The 24441-nt window shown below is 43.1% G+C and overlaps 1 protein-coding gene across 1 annotated transcript in view; it reads right to left on the reverse strand.

Moving 5' to 3' along the window:
• LOC130192410 (collagen and calcium-binding EGF domain-containing protein 1-like) overlaps positions 1 to 14650 on the reverse strand; it is a 30495-nt gene extending 15845 nt beyond the window's left edge. Inside the window, exons 1-2 of the mRNA XM_056412390.1 lie at positions 14286 to 14650; positions 12756 to 12836 (exon numbers count right to left, since the gene is read on the reverse strand). Coding sequence (XP_056268365.1) covers positions 12756 to 12836; positions 14286 to 14398 — 194 coding nt within the window. The 5' untranslated portion in view covers positions 14399 to 14650. The remainder of the gene's footprint in view (positions 1 to 12755; positions 12837 to 14285) is intronic.
• Positions 14651 to 24441: the final 9791 nt, after the last annotated feature.

Genomic DNA, 24441 nt, shown 5'->3' on the forward strand with positions numbered 1-24441 from the left:
AAGAAAAATACAGGGGGAAAAAAAACCATCCATTGTGCTCGTCTAGAGCGCCGTTCAGGTGCACACTAATCAGAAGAAGATGGAAGACGATGACTGGAGTTTTTTGGGAGGTCCGACTCTGCTCTGCAGCCGTACGAAGACAGTGCCTCCATTAAACACAGGAAGCGTAACTCAAAGGGCTCGTAAAAATTTCTCTGAGAAAACGAGGACGCAATGAAACAGCGAAACGCAGAGCGGCACAGCTTTTTCACCGAAAACGACCTGGTGTCGACTCCGAAGTGTGAGAAAAATGAACAGGTTGCCGTTCCCACAGCTCAGGCTTTGTTAATTGCCGTCCGAGGCACACAGAGAGTCCCAAAGGGAGGAATGAAAGCGACAGTTTGAACCGGGCGTCCCTGAGGACTTCTGGATGCAGCGCAAACAACCCGCAGTCAGTCCGAATGTGTTGCCCTCACGTGCGAGTGGGCCATTTGTTTCCACTTGTCGGGAGCAGAGATTTGAGAAGAGAGAAGTCATTTAGCCCTAAGCTAAAGCCACAAAAAATAACTTGTGTTGTAACGATGAGGTGAAGACAAAGCTATGCCACACACAAACACACACACACACCTACACGCACACACACACACACAGTAGGCTATATGCCCTCCTGCGCACATTGCGAGCCTCAAGGACAATCTCATATTGGCGCTCACCTGCGCACGCACACGCATGCAGAAACAACCGCGCATAAGAGTCTCCGATGTCGTGATATTCAACCCAGACATCCGCAAAGCAAAACAACCCCCGCACATGCGCCCATGCGCAGATATATTCCCGTGCCATCCATGGACATATGTAGAGAAGAAAGCAGGCACCGGTGCCAGCATCTGGTCCTTGTTGCCTGTTTGAAACCTAAATCAAATCACCTCCTTCCATTCGTCAGTCACACGTTTTACTGCTGTTTGACATAACTGGCTTCAGCACCTAATTTCACTGTTTAATGTTTGTCCATTTTCTTGTGTCGACTCCATCAGTGGAGGACGAGCCACTGGGGCTCCTGGTGAAATGGAAAGCGTGCAGGTTTTATTGAGCGATGATGGCATGTACAAACAGCTCGTCTCCTCAGGAAGAAGGAGATACATTATATAACATGTCATTGAGCACACGCTTTTATCCAAAGCAACTTCTAATAAGTGCATCAACCATGAGTACAAACTCAGAACAATAAGAATCAAGAAAGAAACATTTCTTCAAGAAAGCCAAACTACCAAAATACCATAAGTAAGTGCCATTCAAGTGGCACTGAAGTGCTCTAATACAGATGCACCTTCTCCACTTGAGAAAAACTAGGACATAGGATGTTTTTATTTTTAATTCTTTATCAGCGACAGCAGCATTGTAAGAGCTTGTTTTATGGGCTCATAAGAGAGGGACCTCTGACTGCAGATCCCAGCAGGCCCTTAACGTTCAGGTCCGTATCGTACAGTGCGAGACACACAGCAACATACAGCACGCAGAGGAGACACACACACACACACACACACACACACACACACACACACACACACACACACACACACACACACACACACACACACACACACACACACACACACACACACACACACACACACACACACACACACACACACACGTCTTCTTCTCATCACCTGCTACGATAGAAAGCAGCGCTCTGTCTCCACAACCAGAAACAGATGAATATCACTTCAACGATGTAATGCATTCTGCTTCCTTTCTTTCTGCAGCTGTCTCTCAGACAGAGGGGGCGAAAAGAGACTCTAGTTTCCAGTCCAGTTCATTAACAGTGACATTGATTGTGTTAAAGTGTGGTAAAACACTTCACTGTGCAAAAATAACACCCGTGTTTGTCTTTGACAATGAGGCAGACGTCCTGTGAGCAGGAATACGGAATTGTGCACATTTGACCTGACAGTCCGGGGAACGTTCAGCTCGACTTATGTTACATGCCAACATGAGCTTGAGCTGGAGCTGCTCTCCGTCTGCTTTCAGTGAAGCCGGACTTCAGTCGAGGAGCACAGGTGGAGTGTCTTGGTAGGCCAGCATAGACTGGGGAGTAGGGCAGGTGTAACCAGTGATGGATGTGACTCTCCACCACACAACCAGACATATGAACACAGGCATCGTCATGGCCAGCTCGTGTTGCCTGTTGCCATGCGGTCGTATAGAGACATACTGTGTATGTTACCCGTGGGCTTAAACGTTACTACTCAAATGGGTAGGGTTTAGACAGAGTTCATATTTTGTAACTTTAGTCACAGCCTTTTATTGTCGCTCACATAATCAACTTTGCATAGACGAGGTCGGCAGTTGTATCCTTTGGTGCAAGACATTGTTCTGCTCTCCATCAGTGTCCTTATTCATGATATTGAAAACTCCTACTAGTATGGGAGCCAAGGCGGTGTGCTACACCATGATAGTGACAGTGATGGGGAATATGGGAACATGAACTGAACACTTCAATTGACCCTTTACTTAGTGCCGCCTCCCCAAACACAGACTGGTCAATGAAAGTAGCTTCAGAGAGAAAAATAGTAAGATACAGGGGAAAATAAGGCAGGATAGATCGAGATCTGTGGGAGAAGAGAGAAAAGAGAGAAAACAGTGACAGTCGTGGACTCAAGAAGAGCAGAATGGAAGAAAGAATCTGAAAGGGAAGATAAGAGGGGGCGTGAATGTACTCGTCGATTACAGTTTACATTCGGTAGGAGAGGCCATCGGTCAGCATCCCACCACATCACATCACAGTGAGAAGCTACTTTCAGCAGAGAGAGAAAACTCTCCCTTCTCTGATTTCCCCATCTTGCTCTTTTAAAAAAACAGAAAAAAAATAAATAAATGTATGTGGTTTTCCATGCAAATCTCCCACAGAGCAGTGCACTCGGCTTGCCAGTGTGCAACTTTATTTTGTTTGGATCAAACAAATACCTCCGCTTCAAAAGCCCCCAAACCCCCCTCCTGCTTTACTTTTTTTTTTTTCCTTTTCCAAATGTGCCACCTTCCTGTAGTTTTCCTGTTGTTTTTGTATTGGCCTACTATCTTCCCTACGCTGTTTGTGAATGGCCCAGGAGCTCTCAACAAACCTTTTTTTTGGTAATTTGGTACATGCCCTATGATCATTGTTCGCACTAATCCGCCCAATTTGAAAAAATATTAAATTGTGCACAAAAATACATCAGATGGAGAGATATTAGCTTCTCCATAGCAACACACTTTAAAGAAACTAGTCTCCTTAATTCTGCATTTCCTTTTCGTGCTTTCAAGCTGATAAAATCTCAAAGACTTGTCGTGGGACGTTTGCATAATACAAGGCCGCTAAAATGTTTCTCATATTAATTAAAGAGACTTTAAGTATGCTTTGTTCTCAAAATAATGATACACATTTATATCTTACGCAGAGCTACAAACTGCTCAACAGTGGAACAAACAGTAAAAATGCTGAGGTTGAGAAACTAGAGTAGCTGGATTTTATCTTGGGGATCTGGACTGTGTTAACAGTCATTCTTTTATCCATCTCTCCTCCTGTTCCAACTGTTCCTTTGGAGTTTTCTGTGTTCCAGAGTCAGATTACTACCAAAAAGAAATGCATCAGCATTTTCATTTATATGTGACAGAAATTAATCATATCATGGTTTCTAATAGCTTGAATACATTTTCATTGCTGAGTTATTTAGTAAGCTGATGGCATGAAAGTCTCCATGATGTAAGGGAGTGAAGAAAGCCGTCACAGCAACATACTACATTATGTTCTCCCTCATTAACCTCGTCTTCATCGGCCCAGTTTACTCTGTGTTATGTGAGTCTCACTGATGTCATGTCAGTGTCTGGTTAGCTGCTTAGCTCCTTTTATTTTATATCAGATCTGCTGTGCTGGAGCTCTATTTTTTATGAATTGCTGATGGCTCTTTCGTTTCTGCACTTCATTCTGAATGAGCCCTGCTTTCAGTTGGCCTTTATTACAACTTAGCAATGCATCACTACTGCTAACACTGTTTCACGAGTACGTCTGTTTGTTTGGCTTTGCAAGTATGTGTAGAGACCACGTGGGCTCCAGAGATGAGGTGAGAGCCAAGTCTACTGCCATAAATCCAGACGGGAAACAAAGGAGACGAGAGGGAGCTTAAGACTCATGCGATAACGCTACTTTATCTTAAGCCCTGCAACGAAGGTGTCAAAGAGCAAAGTTCATACAAACACAGTCTTGGAGATGCATCACATACAAAATACACATGATTCAAGCTTGGATCTCTAAGCTAACAGCTGTCAATATGTGGAGCAATCGTACCAGCGAGTCAATCAGTCAGACAGCTAGCTAATCGGCCAGTTAAACGTTCAATCGAGATCAAGTCAGGATATCATTCACCCTGCAAGCAGACTCTGTTTCTCCCGTCCGTGTTATTTCAACTGCTGAAACTCGCAGAGGGACCATGACTCCGGAGATGCTCCCATGTGGCCTCATCCTACCCTATCCTACCCCCCCCCCCCCCCCCCCAACTAGATACTACTGTCCGAAGAGGAGGATGGGACTTAGCAGGACACAAGTAGAGGATGCTGTTGTTAAGAGCCTCTCAAAACAGATTGAAGTGTGTCCCATCATGTACCAGACGTGATCATTTTTGACAAGGACAAGGCTACGGTCGATTTCTCAACGCTAACCTTGCTGACCTTCTCTGGTTAACATAAAGCTCAAACAACCATCAAAGCTCTTTGATTATGAGCACTCCCCAAAAACACTTAGCATGTACGAAACTTGTTGTTTATTTAATTTGACCTGACCTCAACCCTGGCGTTAATACTCAGGCTACTAGACAGAGGCCTGGCTTCTGTCTCTTCAGAGCAAAACTACGAATTTGAGTCCAACGAGAAAGAGAAGAGCTGTAGAGAAGAGTGGAGATGGAGTCCAGGCCTGGAATGGAGTCGGTCTCAGTCGGGTCTCATTAGTGGGCACTTTTAACGTTTTTGGTATGACACGGCCACAGCAACTGTGGGGGGGTAGGGGTTTCAGGCTTGGTCTTCGGTCGGGAATGTACACCTTTTTTTTACATTTTCGCCTTGTTCTTTCTGAACAAAGGCAACAAAAGTACCATGCTAGAATTTTTGTTTGACAGGATGTTCAAACTGTGCTATAAACATAGACTGTGGCATGACCTTTAAAACCACTGGTATCCACTCTCCGGGCATCTCCGAAAACAAAACGAGCCGGCGTGGCCTGTATCATGAGACATTTAGTTCCCAAGAACAGAGAGGGAATAGCTGATGTGTAACGATCAGCAAAATAACTAACCTTCAGTAACCCCTTTTAGGAAGTTCTATGGATTGCATAAAACGCAAAGCAAAGTCTAGATCTGCGGCCCACAATCTCCAGCCAACACTAAGACAATCCCTGTGGCTCACTTAGCGAAACAAGCAAACCCCAACCGTGCAGTTCAACAACTAAAACCAGCAAAGATCTGAACTCACTGGTCACACCAACAACAATGTTCACTGACTAAAAGGTGCAAGTGTGGAGCTGATGTGGTCTTTACAAAGTCATGGCAGCATATTTCTGTGTTTGCATTGGTAAGACTTTACATTCTCCAGATGTTAATATTGTCTTATAGGTGGGTCATTAGACTGTTAATAACGTGTCAACAAACCCAGAAATCATATAACTGTGAATTACAGGTGCCTTAGAGGCTAAACGTCCAGAACAAAGCTATAGCTGTTCTGTGAGGCTGTTCGTCGGCTCAGCAGCAATTGCAGCTCAATGATAATATGAGCATACTAACCTACTGTTTTTTAGCAAGTGCCATGTTTAATGTATACCATCTTGATTTAGCCTGTTAGCATTTCAGCCATCTTCAAAGAATAAACAGCAAGTCACAGAAACATTTACATCCTAATAGACTAAAACTTTATTGATATTTTTTTAAATATAGACTGTATGTATGTGGAAATGATGCGTGGATCTGCATTAAATGCTATCTTTTGTTCTTTTTGCCTGCCTGCAGCACACTTAGTTGCTCACTTTTGTGTTATATTTTTAAGCTTTATTCTTCTTCTTCTTCTTCTTCTTATTATCAATCACACAACCTATTTTTTAGATTAAACCTTCATTGCTTAACATGTGGCTAATCGCCAACAATCTAGAGTTAAGTATTACAATTCCACAGGCAATAGTGTCAAATCTAAAAGCCAATCCGCTCTTCAAGCGTTTCCCATCATGCACTGGGTCAGGCAGTCGGCAAAAGGCAACGGAAGGCTTGGCTCCAAAAACTTCGGGCGTCTCATTCTTAAGTCATTTTCTCTAAGACTTCTATGCAATCAAACACATGTTTGCAACCAGAGGAGTCACCCTCTGCTGGCCATTATAAGAAATGTGAGTTTGAGGCACTTCCACATTGGCTTCACTTTTCTGAACCAGAGGTGCCGTCTGCAACTTGAAATTTGCAATGCCGACACCAAAGGTGGTTCAAGGTGAAACACGAGCTGAGAAGACCCCTTCACTTGCAGCTCTACCTCGGCTAGTAACAAGGGTTCTGAAATGGATTGCTTTATGTGGAAAGAATTACACACATGATTTCAATTTAATCAATCATTGCATAACACATGGGTTGGGTACAATTTTTTATAAATAAAAGCAGCATTTTGTCAATTTTTGTTGAATTCCTGGTAAAGTTTAAAGAGATTTGTCACCATACAGCGACATGGCCAGACACCAACTTTAATTCACATTTAACCAGACAACACAGGAGTTCAAGATGCACACGTATCATTTTATAGGGTGAAAAAGACATAGATAGACTCGCCCAAACTGGATTTTTGGCAACAGCAGAGAGAGGGAATGCAGCTAGGGTATCTAATGTGGACACAATCCAAGTATGAGATGCATGTGAATGCCAGTTGTAAAGAGGCCTTCTTCAGCCCACAATCACATGTTCCAGAGGCAAACCCTGCATGGATGGGATAATGAGTCAAGACAGGAAGTGGTTGTGGTTAAAATGGTATTAAAGCTGGCATAATGCAGTGGACCAGTGGAGCTCTACCGAGCACAAACAGGGTCGAAAGATCAGAAGCAGTCGGCAATGAAGAGTGTGAGTGTATAGTGATGCACATGAAGATATAGTCAGGTCATCTGTGTGCGTTGAAAGTGAGTGAGCACCTCATCGACAACAGATGAGTTGGGGATTTGAAAGTAAAAATATGTGTAAGGGGCCAACAGTGTAATGATACCAGAGACCCCCACAGAGAAGCTTCAGAGGCGAAAATTCTGCCAAAATGACCAAAGTCCGTGTGACTCAGCCTTGAGATATTTCTGTAAGCAAAGTAAAAAACACAGATTGTAAGCATTCCTTTTCTCTCTCAAACAGGAAACAGGAATCAAGTAATTGCATTCAGTGTTACTATATGTGTTAGGAGACCAATTTCTCTCTCAAGCGTCATCCGAAGTGATGACAGGTTCTGGATCAGCACCTTTTCTTTTTGTATTTGCACAGATTGTAGAGCAGATACCGTAGAGCCCAAACCGTTTGCTCCATCATTTTAGGGCTGCTAACTTTTCATCCTCGAGTGATTTATTTAGAATTGATTACCTTAATCGATTTATCTCTGGTCTATAGGATTAGTGAGAAGAGCCTGACAACATTTTCTGAAGCTTTTTAACACAGCTTAACATCTAGAAACCCAAGATGTTCAGTTTACTATCATGTAAGACAAAGAGAAGCAGTAAATCCTCTCAACTGTCAGTGACAGGGTTACATCAGGTGAAACATGCACATTTAAAGGATTCTTCAACATAAAACGTCCACTTGCAACTCTCATGTGAGGCACTACGCTTCCAACTTGGCAGTGGTGCAGCCATGATTACTTAAATGCTGCTAATCCCAGTGAGCACTGCTGTTTGGGGATTCGTTCAGGTGCTGGAAACCAGCGCGTTTGTTCTGATGTAAAAAAATACCTTTCAGCTCCAGCCATTACTCCTGCTTATAAAAATACTTAAATTATTATGGAATAAAAAAACTATGATGACCCCAGTGGGAGAGATAGATCATCCTAACAACAAAAGAAGCTTAAAGTATGGAACCAATAAAAATCTATTATGTCACCGTGACTTTTACTATCGTCCCTGAGCAAGTAGCATGATACCATGAGTGTTATCTTCTGCAGTAATGAGCCATGCAGGGTATGTAAACCAGAACAACATGCCAATCAACTGAAAGAACGGTTCACAGTTTAGTGGAGCCCATCGGCGCTGTCAGATTGGACTCCGCAGCTGAGAGTGTTTAGAGAGAGAGGGCTCAGAAAGCAGCATCAAATCAACTCTCATCATCATAGACCGGCTGTAGCTGCCAGCACAGACAACACAGACGCAATTCACACAGACTCATAAACACACAAGCTCACACAGGCTTGCATCACTCGGACCACGCATGTTTGGATTGGCACGGCTGAAATCCGACCTCCGGGGAAGACAGAGTCAGAACACCAAACGGCCAGAACAATAGAAATGTAGAAATCGAGCTGGTTTGCTGTAAAATAAATAAAAAAACGCAGTGGAGGAAAAGGAGACGTGCGGCCGGCATGGACTTTGTTTAGGTGGTGAGAGCATGCCGATTTACTTCTGCACAACATTGCACACAAGAGACAATCCCACTGATACAGGTTTCAAAAAAGTTTCTTTTGGGACAAATGAATCACCACAAGAAATAGTTTAGAATGCTTCTTAAATTTCACTTCTCGTTAAATGGCATGGCCTCATGTTAAGTGGTGCCATAATATAAGTACCATTAAGTACCATAATTTGCTTCACTGTTTTGATAGCAACTCAGTCCGCTTTCTTCGGGAAGGTGCGACTTTTTTCAAATGGTTAACACGCCATCTTCAATTTAAAAGTGCAGGCATATCTCCCTTTCCCAGATTGTTTGAATATGAGAGAGTGGTGCCAGGTGAAGAAATAAGAGAAGAAAGACAGAAATGATGGAAAGTGTCGACCCTGTCTGCACACGGCAGAGCTGAGAGAGCAGGTTATACTGTTCGACTGACCAGGTCTGGGTCAAATACAGTTTAAAAACCTAAATTGTTTATTCAGAGAATAGTAACCATAACTAGGTCGGGCAAAGCTGTCAAGTTTGGGATTTCTTCTTTAGTGTTCGTGGGGCGGTTGTATTGCGAAAGTGTAAGGACTTGATTGAACGGTGTGTTAATCTTAGCATAGCATAGGATAGCATATCCTCTGTGAGCATAGCCTGTAAGGAGTGGACCGTGCACCGTGACGTCGCCCTTTGATTCGTCGACGACCATTTTGAATCCTTTGCTTTGGCCTTTTGTCCGTCACCAACTTAGATTTGTGTAGCCAGAAGTGACCATATTTGGACGAGTGGGTGGAGCTAAGGAGGCATACGCATCGCTACACCTCTATCCTGACTGACAGGTTGCCGTGGTAGCAACTTGTCGCCATCCTAAGGTAGCCACGCTCGAAAGCATACCCAGCTTTATTTTCAGATTTACTCTAAATGGAGCATAATTTACTAAACAAACATCATGCTGTATTGAAGAAGACCTAAAACTAGAGATTAAGACCAACAACTCCAGTTTATAAAGTTTTACGAGTTAAAAATAACAAGTGAGAACCCTCATGAATTCCTTTCTTTGGACCAGTGCAGACAAAATGGGCCCATTCTGTTGGTTAGAATTGACGTACACATGAATTAATGTATGCAGTGCGACCACATGAGTCCTGACAGTTACACCTGACTTGCTGAAATACTGAAGAACTCAGACATGGCAAACTTCCTGGATGTGTTCAAGTCCTGAATAATCCGTCAAATGATCATGAGTATGATTCACGAAGCAACAAATACACAGCCTGTCATTCCTCCCCCCAAAAAGATTGTTTGATTGAATTTACTTTCCAGGATCCAAAACAGCGTTCTAAGTAAAACATGTCCTGAAGTAGGACAAGATCATTTCAGACTTGCATGGGATCTGAGGAAATCGCTGGGTGTTACTTTCGTAACGGTTCTCCCCAACAATAAGAAAGAAGACATCCATCCAGATAAACTAAAACTTCAACTTTCAGTCTGTCTAAAAAAGATGGAGATGAATAACGGCTGCTTCATCTGCCCTGTCTTGGCAACTTAGCACTCTTGGAAGGGATATTTGTGTCCAGACACAAAGGATCAATCTGATCGCCCCCAAATTTATTTGCTAAATAATTCTGACCGCCTCGAGAAACATGACAAGGAAAACACAACCTCATCTAATCCACCTCCTCCAGCACCACACTGTCACATGTCAGAGCCAGAAATAAAAGAAGACGCAGAGGCTGTTGCAGTCTAGCCTGGACAATAAACAGATCCGGTGGTCGGGCCTCACACTAGGTGCCTCATTTATTAAAGGATCTTCTTACGCCTACAGCCATACAGCCAATGTTTGGCTTCAGAGGAAAGTTATGTTCACGTCAGAATGAGCAATTGACTTTCTCCTGTTGTGATGATGTATCTCAAGTTAAAGGTCTCACAACCTGCCACAGCGCCTGCATTGAATTGATATAGTTCCTTGAGCCTATGTTTCAACACGCTCATACGATATGTTATCAAAGAATATTTTCACAAATTGGAGCCCTGGAGCCCCTTTAAAAAACTGACCCGCAGTCTCCTCTTATATGGTTGTTGTTTTTTGCCCTCATTTAAATGACAAAAACACTGAAGATTGCTGAACCACATTTGGTGTTTGGTGATCACTGAAATGCGTGTCTCGTCTCTGTCTTCCTCTGAATGTGTTACACCCAGACCTTCTGGGTAGTTCTGTGTTCACGGTCTGTTTCTGTTGTGTTGTGTGTCACTCACCTTGTCTCTCGTTTCAGACTCCTCCCTTCTCGTGTGCCGCCTTCCTGTGTGATTGCAAGCTCCGCCCTCATTGTGTCCACCTGTGTCTCGTTCCCCTTTTCATTCACCTGCACCTTCCCTGTGTATTTAAACCCTCTTTGTCTCATTCCCCAGTGTGGGTTCGTACTGTTTAGTTTGTGTGTGTTTGACCTGTTTTGAGCAAAACGATTACATTTTCTGTGGAACGTTGTTGGCATTTGGGTCCTATCTCTCTCTGACTACAACAGCCATCCTGACACAATGGATACAGTGCTATACAAATAACTTATCACATCCTCTTCTGCCACACAACTTCTACCTTGTAGGTTATAAAACAGGCCTAACTTCCTAAGGGAGCCTTCCCGAAATGTTTTAGCTCTGGACCTTAGCTAAGGAAGTTCAAATTCTCCTTTACTATCACTAAGCCAGGCTGGTGGAGTTCAGTGGGGAGCAGACCACAACTGCAGGAAGCGTAAAGTAAAAGTAACAAATGTTATCAAATGATTTACTTCTATTTTTCCAATATCTTGACTTCTCAATGCAGCGGTTTCCAACCCCCGGGCCTGGTCAGAAAAAGTGAATAAATTTATATATTTTATTTTGAAAAAGGAGCGGATACACTCGTTTGAGCCTCTCACGAGGTCACGAAATACGTGACACATCTCAAAAGGTCACGCTTTACGAGTCTCACGTGCCGAACCCGCTCTGCGTACCACTGGCGGCACATTTCAGTGACAACGACTTGGTCTTAAAACATATTCAACCTGCTCAATGAACTCAATCTGTCACTTCAGGAGAAAATGACAACTGTTTTTAAGTTGGCCGAAAAAGTCGCTGCAATTGTGGGGACGGCGAGTGAACAGGGGAATATTTGACATGTTTGAAACATTGAGCGGGATTTTGGAAGAGGCTGAGGCTGAGCCATCGTTCTCCAACTGGTGCTCCATCACTTGTCTTTGCTGTTAAAAGAGTTTGAGCGGTACTTCCCAACCACAAAAGACCCGTGGTCAGCGAAGGAATGGACCCGCGACCCATTTGTAAACAAACCCTGTGAATCGAGCCTGTCTGTGCCAGAAGAATATCAACTGCTTGAGATAAAAAATTACGGTGGCCTTAAAAGTACATTTCACGCGAACAACTCTGCCGATGTTTTAGATCAAAATCAAGGCAGAATAACACAAGATCGCAAAAACAAGCTTTGTAAAGCGGGTTTTCCGCAATGACAACGACAAGAACTAAGTTAGGGAACAGAACAGACATAACAAACACACTTCGGGTGTCGGTGTCTCCCATCAGGCTCATTGCAGATAAACAAGCTCATGGCTCCCACTTATTCGGCTTAATGGGATGTTGTATTTGTATGCACTTTATGCCGGTTGTATCATTTCATTACGTAATATATATATTACGTCATGTTTATTACGTCATGTTTATTACGTCATGTTTATCGCTCCCACTATGGAGGCCGGTCCGTGAACATATTGTTGACACGAAACCGGTCCATTACTCAAAAGGTTGGGGACCGCTGTCTTAAAGTGTCGATGGCTGCTGTTGAATTAAAATCATCATTCAGTCTCTGAGAGGTGACCTTCAGGAAATGATTTTATTTGTCTCCCAAGTGATAACGTTTCCAAAAGAAGGATCCACTGAGTGGGGTTCTGGAAATGACACAGCAGGCGGTTTAGTGGTTTCAGAAATCGTTTCCGAGCCTCGAAAGGTTTCAGGTTCAACCCTCCCTACAGGCATCAGCCACGTGTCCTGTCAAAGGGTCCTGGGGTAAAAATCTGTTCTGGATAAGGCGGAATACCAACATATAAATGTATCTTTGTAACTCCCTACGCGTCATGGCCCAGGCCTGTTGGACCCAGTAGAAACATCAGCTGGGAGTCTTACCTGAAACAAGTGCTGTTCTTCCCCCCAGCTCTGACACAGGGATACTCCACGGTCACGATCTTATCATCTGGACACTCCGTTCTGAGAAAAGAAAGACACGTTGGAAACGAATGTGATCGACTGGCACCGTCCACATGGTTTTCTCTGCAGCTCTATGCATAATAAAATTTATAAATGGACAAATGCTGAAATAAATGGAAATAAAATTATAAAGAAATTAGCAGATTGGAAAACAACGCAAGTTGGATGGGAAATATGTTGCAGTTCGCATAAACCTCTTTACAGGAATGTGCATCTGCTGTTACAGCACGAATGAACACACCACTCATCCCATCTGATAATAGCCGATAACAACACATTTATTTATTTATGTATTTATTTCCGCAGTTATGTATTTATTGTTTTTATATATGCATTCATTTCAGCAATTATTCATTAATACTTCAGCCACATTTTTGTCCTTCATATTTTGATCCATGTTCGGCCCCATGACAACCCAGGTTCCCCCATATTTATAATTATAAACAGTTAAAGAAAGTGACATTAAACACACACTGAAATTTCAGGAACAAAAAAGGAAGAAGCTACTTGTCTGATTGGATACATGCAATGTGAATATAACAGTGTCGTCATGCTCACTCTTAGTCTCAGCTACATAATGTCAAGTCTTAAAGGCTTTGCAGCAATTTACTGATGTTGGAGGCCCATCAATCAGTATTAAAGTGTCAGTTGACACTATACCTTTTCTTTTACGTTTTACCTTTAAAGTAGACAGAATGTGCACAGGTCTAAATTAAATTAAAATATAGCTGTTGTCTTGTCTGGGGACACTATCAGCAGTTTTCTTCTGAGCCGTTTCCTCTCCTCAGAATATCGAGAGCGTGTGTTGCACTCACATCATTTCCTCTCCTCCTGTCCATGCAGACACCTTAATAGCATCTGTCATGTTTTGTCTTAGTACAAGTAACATTTGGCTTCGTGCACCGCGACCGATTCCACCCCTTTGGAGTTTCCCTTTGCCCTTTGTTGTTGTTGTGCATTTCCCTGAACATCACATTAGATTAGACGCGCTGCAGCGGTTCATCCAGGGGTCTCTTCTTTGACAGCCTGCTCTCACATTATGTCGTAAAGTGCACACACCAATAAAAGACAGACTAAACTCTATTATGGCTGTTGGCACTGTGCGCTAACCTGACAAGGGAGCCACTTGTATACCGGGGAGTTTAAATTAAAAGTCGAAACAAACAAGTAACGTGAGGAGAGTCGCTGTTCCCAAGACATGTGGAGCTGTAATCTAACCTCTAAAACCACATCATACGCTGTTATTTAGATGATATGGTTTATACTGGAGAAAAACAATTTAGGCTACATATGAATGCTATTTCTTAAATTTGTCGATTTATTTTGCGTCTGAAACCCGACATTTGTAAACCATTACATGGATTAACGTTATTACAGGCGAGGTGGACAAGTCTTCATCAGCACTTTGTCTTTCATTCACAGAATATTAATCAGGTCCATGAGGCTTACCTCGAGGTGTCGACTGCAAGCGTCTCCCTGATAGAGCTGGCACCAGATTCCCACAGGAAAACAACACAGATAGCGCCAAATGGTAAAAGAGTCGCACCATAAAGTTGACCCATGTCCCCTCTGCGCTCCGGGACAGATGCTCTGTTCCAGGGAAAACGCGCCTTCACATCAGCAACACGCCCAACGTGTTCATCTGTCAGTGACGCGCGCGGGTGGTGGTATTAAAATTTCAGAACTCCTCGTCGAGTATCCCGCATAGGTGACGCACATGGAGCCAGTGGGATAATAAGTGCTGCGCAGTGCGTCCGGAGCCCCGTCCCAACTTTACGCACTGAGGCAGAGACCCCTTGGAGAGCAAATGAAGGGTTTACAGCCCAGCGTGTTCGCACTCATCCCCCTGGGTCTACATTCCTGCCTTTAAAGAAGAGACTGAGTAGATTCCCGCACAGTCCATTGGTGGTGATGACGCATCATAATAATGATTATAACAATAGCAATAGTTATGATACTATTACTACTACTAATAATAATGATAATAACTAAATCAGTTAATTAAAGCTCCCTTATCACAAAGTTACCTGCAAATATACAATGCTGACATTTTAAACATTTCATGAAAGAAACAAGTTTCATAATTGAGTTTCACAGCACCACAGTGAGCTGGGGAGAGCGGGCATTAGGGGGCGCAATTGGATGCTGTGTCTTTTTTTTATTATAGAAAAAAGGTGATTGGCATGAATATGTCTACTACTAATAAATAGTTCAAGAAATAGGCTAGACTAACTAATGACAAATGCATAGGATGTCAAAAAGATATCAATATCATTTGACCTAAAAATCAAAGCACACACCACATGTGATACAAAGGGCTTTTCTACACGACAAAAGGAGAATCCAATTGCAAAAAGAAATGGTAAACAAACACAATATCAATTAAATACAACACAAATAAAATAACAACATATATGATTTTCCAGGTATTAATTGGTAAATTCCTCGGTAAAATAAGTATTTGGTCACCTACAAACAAGCAAGATGTATGGCTCTCAAAGACCTGTAACTTCTACTTTAAGAGGCTCCTCTGTCCTCCACTCGTTACCTGTATTAATGGCACCTGTTTGAACTTGTTATCAGTATAAAAGATGCCTGTCCACAACCTCAAACAGTCACACTCCAAACTCCACGATGGCCAAGACCAAAGAGCTGTCAAAGGACTCCAGAAACAAAATTGTAGACCTGCACCAGGCTGGGAAGACTGAATCTGTAATAGGTAAGCAGCTTGGTGTGAAGAAATCAACTGTGGGAGCAATTATTAGAAAATGGAAGACATACAAGACCACTGATAGTCTCCCTCGATCTGGTGCTCCACGCAAGATCTCACCCTGTGGGGTCAAAATGATCACAAGAACGGTGAACACAAATCCCAGGACCACACAGGGGGACCTAGTGAATGATCTGCCGAGAGCTGGGACCAACGTAACCAAGGCTGCCATCAGTAACACACTACGCTGCCAGGGACTCAAATCCTGCAGTGCCAGACGTGTCCCCCTGCTTGAGCCAGTACGTGTCCAGGCCCGTCTGAAGTTTGCTAGAGAGCATTTGGAAGATCCAGAAGAGGATTGGGAGAATGTCATATGGTCAGATGAAACCAAAATATAACTTTTTGGTAAAAACTCAACTCGTCGTGTTTGGAGGAGAAAGAATGCTGAGTTGCATCCAAAGAACGCCATACCTACAGTGAAGCATGTGGGTGGAAACATCATGCTTTGGGGCTGTTTTTCTGCAAGGGGACCAGGACGACTGATCCATGTAAAGGAAAGAATTAATGGGGCCATGTATCGTGAGATTTTGAGTGAAAACCTCCTTCCATCAGCAAGGGCCTTGAAGATGACACGTGGCTGGGTCTTTCAGCAGGACAATGATCCCAAACACACCGCCCGGGCAACGAAGGAGTGGCTTCGTAAGAAGCATTTCAAGGTCCTGGAGTGGCCTAGCCAGTCTCCAGATCTCAACCCCATAGACAATCTGTGGAGGGAGTTGAAAGTCTGTGTTGCCCAGCGACAGCCCCAACACATCACAGCTCTAGAGGAGATCTGCATGGAGGAATGGGTCAAAATACCTGCAACAGTGTGTGGAAAGCTTGTGAAGACTTACAGAAAACGTTTGACCTCTGTCATTGCCAACAAAGGGTATATAACAAAGTATTGAGATGAACTTTTGTTATTGACTAAATACTTATTTTCCACCATAATTTGCAAATAAATTCTTTAAAATCCTACAATGTGATTTTCTGTATTTTTTTTCTCATTTTGTCTCTCATTGTTGAGGTATACCTATGATGAACATTACAGGCCTCTCTCTGTCACGAATTCCCCACCTTCCTAGTTAAATTCATCCTGCGTACATGTTTCATTAACTCTCCTGTCATTCCAGTTCCTGTCATCCTCACCTGATTGTCCCTCATTCCCTGCACCTGGTCCTCACGCCCTTCTCACCTGCAGCCCATCACCTCATTAGTCCCTCACTATTTAGCTCCCTCCCTTCCGCTGGTCCTCTGCCAGATTGTCTTGTGTGTCACCGCCAAACCTTCCAGCGTTATTAGAGTTTCTTTCTGACCTGCCTGTTACGACCCTGTTTGCCTGTTTACCCGACTCAAGATTTTGCCTGCCCCCTTTTTGGATTTGTTGCCCTGTTGGACTGACTACCTGGTTTTGACCCTGCCTGAAACACACAGTAAACTGCCTCCTCCTGGTGTTTGTCGTGCTTTTGGGTTCCAGTACCTATAACCCTTACACTCTCATCTTTTTAAGTGGGAGAACTTGCACAATTGGTGGCTGACTAAATACTTTTTCCCCCACTGTAGCTCTGAGACAGACAGGCATTCAATGCATATTTTTGATAATGTGATGAGGTCTTGTAAGGACTCCTGTCTGACCGCCTTTCTAGAAAGACCAAAGGAAAACTCTTTATTAATTATTCAAGAAATAAAGTCTGACGGACATCTAAAAGATCAGAATCCACTATGACTCCATGACAGACAGGATGAGCAGCTTCTTTCTTTCCTCTTCAATACAAACATTTCATTTTATTAATTTTTATTTTAGGCCCTGGTCCCCCCTTCCTCCGGTCAATGCTGAGGCAATCCTCATTTTATGATACAGATATGTAAATGTGAGTGTGATTAACAAAATAATTACATGAAAATGACTTGTTCCAAGCAGCCACAGACTCATAGTGCAACTTCCCATATTTTGGGGCCAGATCTTTGCAAAATGTAGGAAACAACGGGTTGTCGTCATAGCAATAACAAATACATGCCGTGAGATGAGACAGCATTTGGAGGAGGGTCCACACGCAGAAGGCTTTTGGAACCACGGGAGCTGCAGCCTCAGGAAGAAGTGAACAGTGTGGTCATCAGGCGCACCCAGAGCTTAGTGCACGTGTTTTGATAATGTTCTGCTCTGTTTCATGCACTTTTAGATAATAATGAAAAATAAACTTTCATAGAAACAATTAGCCCTCGGCTCTGTGATTGGACTGCACTGTAGTTACTGCTGATCAGTCTGTTGAGGGTGATTGTATTTTATGTTTGCTTTCACAAAACTTTCAAAAACGTTCTCCTAAAACACATATATTTCAAGTTTTGAAAATAGGCGAAAGGGGAAGGGAGAAGATTACAAAATAGAAAAAAAGTGATTTGAACCTCCATTAAGAGGCCAGTTCTCTATGCATAACAATCATCCGCTCAATAGTTGTGTTTTTCTAATCCCATTTGCAACCACAGCCTGATCACTTGAGCTCTAAGTGTGTCTTTCAAAGTTGAACCCCACATATCTGATTAACCCAGCACACTATGTACAGCATGTGTATTTCCACATTATGATGAATTTCAATATGCACATTTACATCTCGCCGTTATGGACATTAATGAACTCATGCGAGCCCTGTCGAGTGTTAGTTTATCTTTATTTACGCTGAAAAGAGCATTTGTCATTTCTTTCACAAGTCTTTCAAATGACTTGGTGAGTGAAACGGTCTGTACTTGCCAGTTAAGATGCTTTATTATTATTTATTAATCCTCGGCTTGACATATGGTTAATACAGAATACTTATACAAATTAGAGCATGAGTGATTGAATGAAACACGAGCCAAATGGAGTCAACCTTTTGCCTGGAGAACCTCTTGTGAAAAAAGAACTATAGTAATCCTGTAATAAACTTTAGTGCCATATTACACATAAAGTGAATCGGTAATGTAGTAATTGTGTTAATAATGAGTTTTTGATGGCATAAAGTATAGGAACAAGTTGTGAGTATCACACATAAAACAAGTCCCTATCTGAATGAAAACATTCATTGTCCCTGAATATGATATTTGTTTCAGGCGGACTTTTCGGACAATTTCTCAGCAGTAATAAACGTCTCTTCTAGTGTTGCAAGATCAGATCTGACCAATAGTCACCTCTGGGGGAAAGCACAGCGCGCTGGTCAGCGGATGGTCAGACGATGTTAGGTAACTCTGTACTCGCCGTCTATTCCCCCGGTGCATGGGGTTCTTGGCCACCGTTCAATAGAAACAGCTGGTTTTATTCACCACAAATGAATCATGTTAGGAATACACATGCACTCACTTACACACACACACTGTTGTACATGCATGCTCACGGTAACTCGGTCTAGCACATCAAATTAAACTGCACCGTCTCCTTTGGCTCCGCTCCCTCCAGAAATCAAATGAATTCATAAAACATATATAGCAACGTTATAAAAGAACCGCAGCAAAAGGCAGCTGTTGAAAGGCCGTGTCTGCTTCATTATTACGACCACACAGGCCACAGGTTTCTCTTGGTCCCATGAAGGGGAGTCTTCTGTCTTGGTTTACTTTGGTGGTGGCTTATATTTGGTGTTTGTCTATCTGCTTATGAGCAGGCTGGAAGAAATGTGTTTCTCATTCAAGGCCGGGGCCACATTCTGCATCGCAACCAACTTCATGTCATTTGTGGATAAAACTGCGAAATTGTGGAACACATAAAAGCCAAGATATTTATCCTTGACTTCCCAATGAATAGGGGATTTTAAACTGTTGGCATGAAGTGGGCACCGCTTTGCTGCTCATCCCTTTTAACCACGTGAATATACTGCTTTTACTACTTAGTACTGCTTGAAATATATATATATACACGATTGAATGATTAGGTGTTCATGCTAATTACTACTAATCAGCAAAAACTATTTAATTTCTCAATACTTTAAAGACCACGTAATATGTTAATTTTCAGGCTCACGCTTGTATTTTGGGTTTGCACCAGAACATCTTTACATGTGTTTATTCTTACAGATGTCCTGTAGTCATCCCCTGTCTGAATGCTCAGGTGCAGCACGTTCTAACGGTGTGAGTTACGAGGCAGCAGCTTGGTCCGTGGTCCGCTGATGTCATCACACACAATCCGGAAATGGCATGACCCTGGACGGCAGGAGGACGTACAGGACTTACTTTGTATGTACAACACGTTGTTGTTGTTGTTGTTGTTGATGTTGTATTTGGGTGGAGAGGCTCCACTCTTTTTCATTGGAAACAAGACACATGGTGGAGAGGCATCAAAGCTCGCTTATCAGTTAGAAGTACCAACCCATGCTAGCGGATGACCTCATGCTGGTTTTGGTGCAAGTGTAGATCATCAAACAAGGCGCTGCCCCAACAGAAACGGAGCTGCAATCCCTCAGCTCGAGGATGTGATGAATCCATCTCACCCACTGCATGACCTTCACTCTACGGAACTCAGCAAGTATCCCCCCTTACAGCATGTCCAGCAGTCCTGTTTTACACACTGCAGTCTTCAACCTTTGACTCTGGTAAGCTTGAAGTATTGTGTCTTTCTCCTTCTTTAAAATCGCTATGGTTAAATTTTTCTTTATACTTTGAATAGACTCTCAAACGCTCTCTTAAACCTACATCCTTTCTTTCTGGAGCGCACCGTCAGTCATTTTAATAACTGGTGTTCCCTTTCACAGAGTAAGAAACAGTCCTATACACGGCAGACGTTGCACAATGTTCAGAGATACGATACTGCACGCACTTTTCTAATTTGTGGCATTTCCTGATATTTAGTCCACTGAAACTCATGCACATCAAAGACATACTTGTGATCTTAGACATTGAGAAAAACCAAAGGGTCAGAGTTAGAAAATGACTGTGACTAATTTTATTTCTTCACAATGCTTTCTGATGCACATAAAACAAAGTACAACGTTTCCCAAGTCTCTGTTCGAGCTGTTGGCAACGGTGTTGCCTGATACACACAAGTATCATGAAGTCACGTCACAGAGATAAGTTATTTTTACAAGTGTACTCAGAGGATAAATCTGATCTCTCTAACCTATTTTTCATCTCTGTGATTTTTTTGTTCATTTATAGTCTTTCGCTGCCATGAGCAACACAGTCATCCAGCACTGCTTGTCAATAGGAGAAATATGTGTGAAGCAAACTTGGCCAACGTTTTCTTGTCTTCCGAGTAGTTGTGGCTGCATTTCTGCTCTTATTGTCATTCTGTTACACAGAAACTAAGGGAGTTTCAGAAACATGAGCGCCGCATGCCTCTCTTATCACAGTAAACACCTGACTGTTCGGGCCAAATGACACAGAAGCAATCCATCAGTGTCACAACTGATCATGTGGGGGGAAATCTCTTTTGTAATACGACGTGCACGTTGCACAACTCGAATGATTTGGTGTTGGTTTATGTTTCGCAGAGACAAACGTTAATAAATTGACATTTGGCTGACCTTTCGACAAATGCTTGGCTTGGGTTTTTGCGTGTGTTTCGTTTCGTCACCATTTCTGACAACAGACAGCCATGGATTTAGCACGGCCTTTTCTATAACAACCAACCGACTGCTACGTGTACATGCCTTCATCGGGTCTCATTTTTACATGTTAAGCAGGAGGTGAGGTCAAAGTGTCATGTAGTACAGACTCACAGTTCTCACAGGAACATGGACCCGGGGCCTTCGCTCCACAGGGACCTGGTTTGAACTTAAAAACCCAGCTCCACCACCTCTTATTGTTTCATGAAATTCAAACAAGAAAAAGAGATCTCCCCTGCTTTTAGAAAGCTCTAGAGATGTGGCGCAACCAATGGAAACCATTTCTTTGGTTTACTTTCAAGGGATTCATCCTCCCGCCTTCCAACTGCTGTTCAACATCTGACTTTCAGTTTGAGAAGCACGTCCCTTTTGGAAAATAATATTCGTAATTCTTCCTTGCTGCAGGTTCGCTATGTTGAATAAAGGTGAAATACATGTGAATCATTCACACATATTTCCTGGAACTGTCAAACGACTCCATGATTTGTCTGCTCAGAGCGAGCACTGTGAATCATGGAACTATGTCTCCTCGGCTTCTTTCCGAGGACGCAGTGGGTAGTAAACAAATCCCAATGAGAGTTCATGGGAACATCGACATTAAACTTGATTTGTGGGCATTAAAAACTGCACGAAAAGGAATAATGATGAGTGGGAAATGCTCAAAGGCCAGAGAAGGCAATCTCTCGGTTAGCTCCGGCCTGGATTGTAAAAAGGTAGTGGAAAGTTTAGCACATAAAGGATGAGGATAAGACAGCTCCCGTCGGTACTGCACATTGACGGCCGTTCAATGGAAAGGGCAAACTGTTTGTCAGGCTCCATGATCAGCGTTTTGGTGATCGGTTTCTGTGTGCGTGTCGGTGACAGCTGAGGTGGTGGACCTTTGGCTTTGGATATAAAATGCATCACGGTGTACTATTTGGAAGTACAACATTCAACTGCTTCATGCATATTCACCTTTAAAAAGTAATACTGCAGCACACTGATTAGCACACTTACTCAGCTCTTTGTATATTCAATGTGAAATGCAATCCTAATGAAAACAATTGCTGAAATGCTCATTTATGAGTTAGTGCTGGAGATAAATTGCCATAATCACTTACATTTTCTTCGCAGCTCACACCATTACTCCCGTGTGAATTCCCAAGTCGACCCTACTGTACCTGCACTAGCTTCTATGATGTATACGCTCCGGGAGGCTTTGAACGGGAGAGTTCCTTTTGCTCTCACAGGTGCGCCCAGCAGTAAGTAAGCAGCTGAAAACACAGCAAGTTCGTCTTTGACTCAGACCGCAGTACATGTGGCCCTCAGCAGCCCTGCAGCCATGTGCTGAAGATGTGTCATCTGGGATGGATCTGGCCCTGCTCGGAGGATGATGACGTGATGAAGTCGTCGACATAGAAGGGAGAAAGAGCAACAACCGAGAGTTTGATTCTGGGGACAAGTTACAAAAGAGCTGAATCTCAGAGCCTGAGCATTGTGTTATCACAGGTGAGCTTCTACTAACGAGACAAAAGGCTGTGATGTAATGATGAATACAAATCTTTCAATGTTTAAACTTGGAAATCACTCAATTAGTGCTCTTAATGTGTGTGGTAGAGTTCTGTATAGAGTTAAATAAAGGAATGTCTGTGGTACAGTAGACACGCCTGACATTTTGAATAAAAGAAAGGGGAAAGCTAAATCTGGTTCTGTCCATTTGTAGCAAAGTCTGCCTACTAGCAATAATCTCACCAATTAATACATCACCATTATTTAAATCCGTACAAACATCTGATTACAACATTGACAAGTTGGGTGCATCAAGCTATTATGTGTGAGATTATTTCTCGAGCAGGACTATGGACTATGGGTGTCGCAGTTAATCTATAGGATACATTTTAATATTGAGATTTAGAGATGCTGGAAGGTGGAGTGTGTTGCCTTCAGACAGGGACAAGTTAGCTGTTTCCCCGTTTATTCACTCTGTATGCAAAGCTCCTCTAACCGGCTGCTGGCTGGAGGAGCCTCCCATTTAGCATACGATAAACATGAGAGAGGGAGCAAACGGCTGACTGCCACAGAGGATGTGAAGAGGCCGATTTTTCAAAATGTTAAACTATTCCTTTACACATGAGCAATAACAATATCTACCTAGCCTGAATACAATAACACAAATAAATCCGACCCATAGCAAGACAACATTTTCGGTAAATCATGTACTACAATAGGTGCTGCGCAGCTTAGAAACACCACAGCCGGGAGACATCACCAGTCCGTTAGACAGCAAGGGAAGAGAACGATTTCAACTTGAATCTACTGAGAGAAAGGCGAAAGACGGTTACCAAGGAAATTCGACTTGTAGATACAACTTTCAACATTACAAATACTCCCTGATGATTTACATAAGGTATTATATATTCTACTCCTGTCCCATGCGTGACCTCTATCAGTCATGGTACTGGCACTTCATGTAAGTGTACGGGTTTGTCCTGGCTCAGTGGGAGGGTGTGTTTTGAGAACTGAAAAGCTGTGTAAACTGATGCAGGTGGGTTAACCCTCTTCTACAGCCTAATCAGTCAGGCCAGAGGGGGATCCCGTCGCAGTTGCACCGCGACCCGGCCAGGCGGCGGGAGCTCACACTTTGTGTGTGTTCAGTGGTCGGTTTAATGGGGTAGAAGCAGGGGCCATGTCTGGAATGCCTCCCGACGCGGCCGTGACCTCCTTGGACGGGAGGGATTAGAAGCTGTGGGAGAGGACGGGCCTTCTTTTTTTTCTTCCTCCACACACTGGGCCGGTCGTGTGGTCAGGCCTGCAGATCAGCAACATAAGAGCCCCAAAGGAAAAGATTCTATGACTTTAAAGTGCTGCCCGTGACCCTTTTTTTTGCACATACAGGCTTGCAAGGTTTACGAAGACCCCCTGGCTGAGTGTAGGGCCGCTGACCTACACGTCTAATATTGTAGATTGAAGAGGGAGGAAAAGGCTTTTACATCAGGATCATAATGTAGACCTCCTTCACGGGCACGGTTGAATACTTGATCCCTCAGCACTGCAGGACTTTTGAAAATCCACAACCAAATGTAACATAGTGTGTGATCACGTTTCATTGTCACAGTAGGAATCAGGACCCTGCGCCTGGCAGTGACCTCCCACTTTAGCTAAATGGGACCACATGCAGACAGAAGTCAGATACATGACAGTGGAAGGGTGTGCAGGGTTGGAACTTTATTCTCCCAGCCCACTTTGAATGTACACCCTGCCAGCATGGATCGGGGAGCTGAATGTGGAAAATGTGCAAATCTCCTTTCCGGAG

The sequence above is a fragment of the Pseudoliparis swirei genome, chromosome 4, assembly GCF_029220125.1.
Source record: "Pseudoliparis swirei isolate HS2019 ecotype Mariana Trench chromosome 4, NWPU_hadal_v1, whole genome shotgun sequence".
In the NCBI taxonomy this organism is placed as follows: Eukaryota; Metazoa; Chordata; class Actinopteri; order Perciformes; family Liparidae; genus Pseudoliparis; species Pseudoliparis swirei.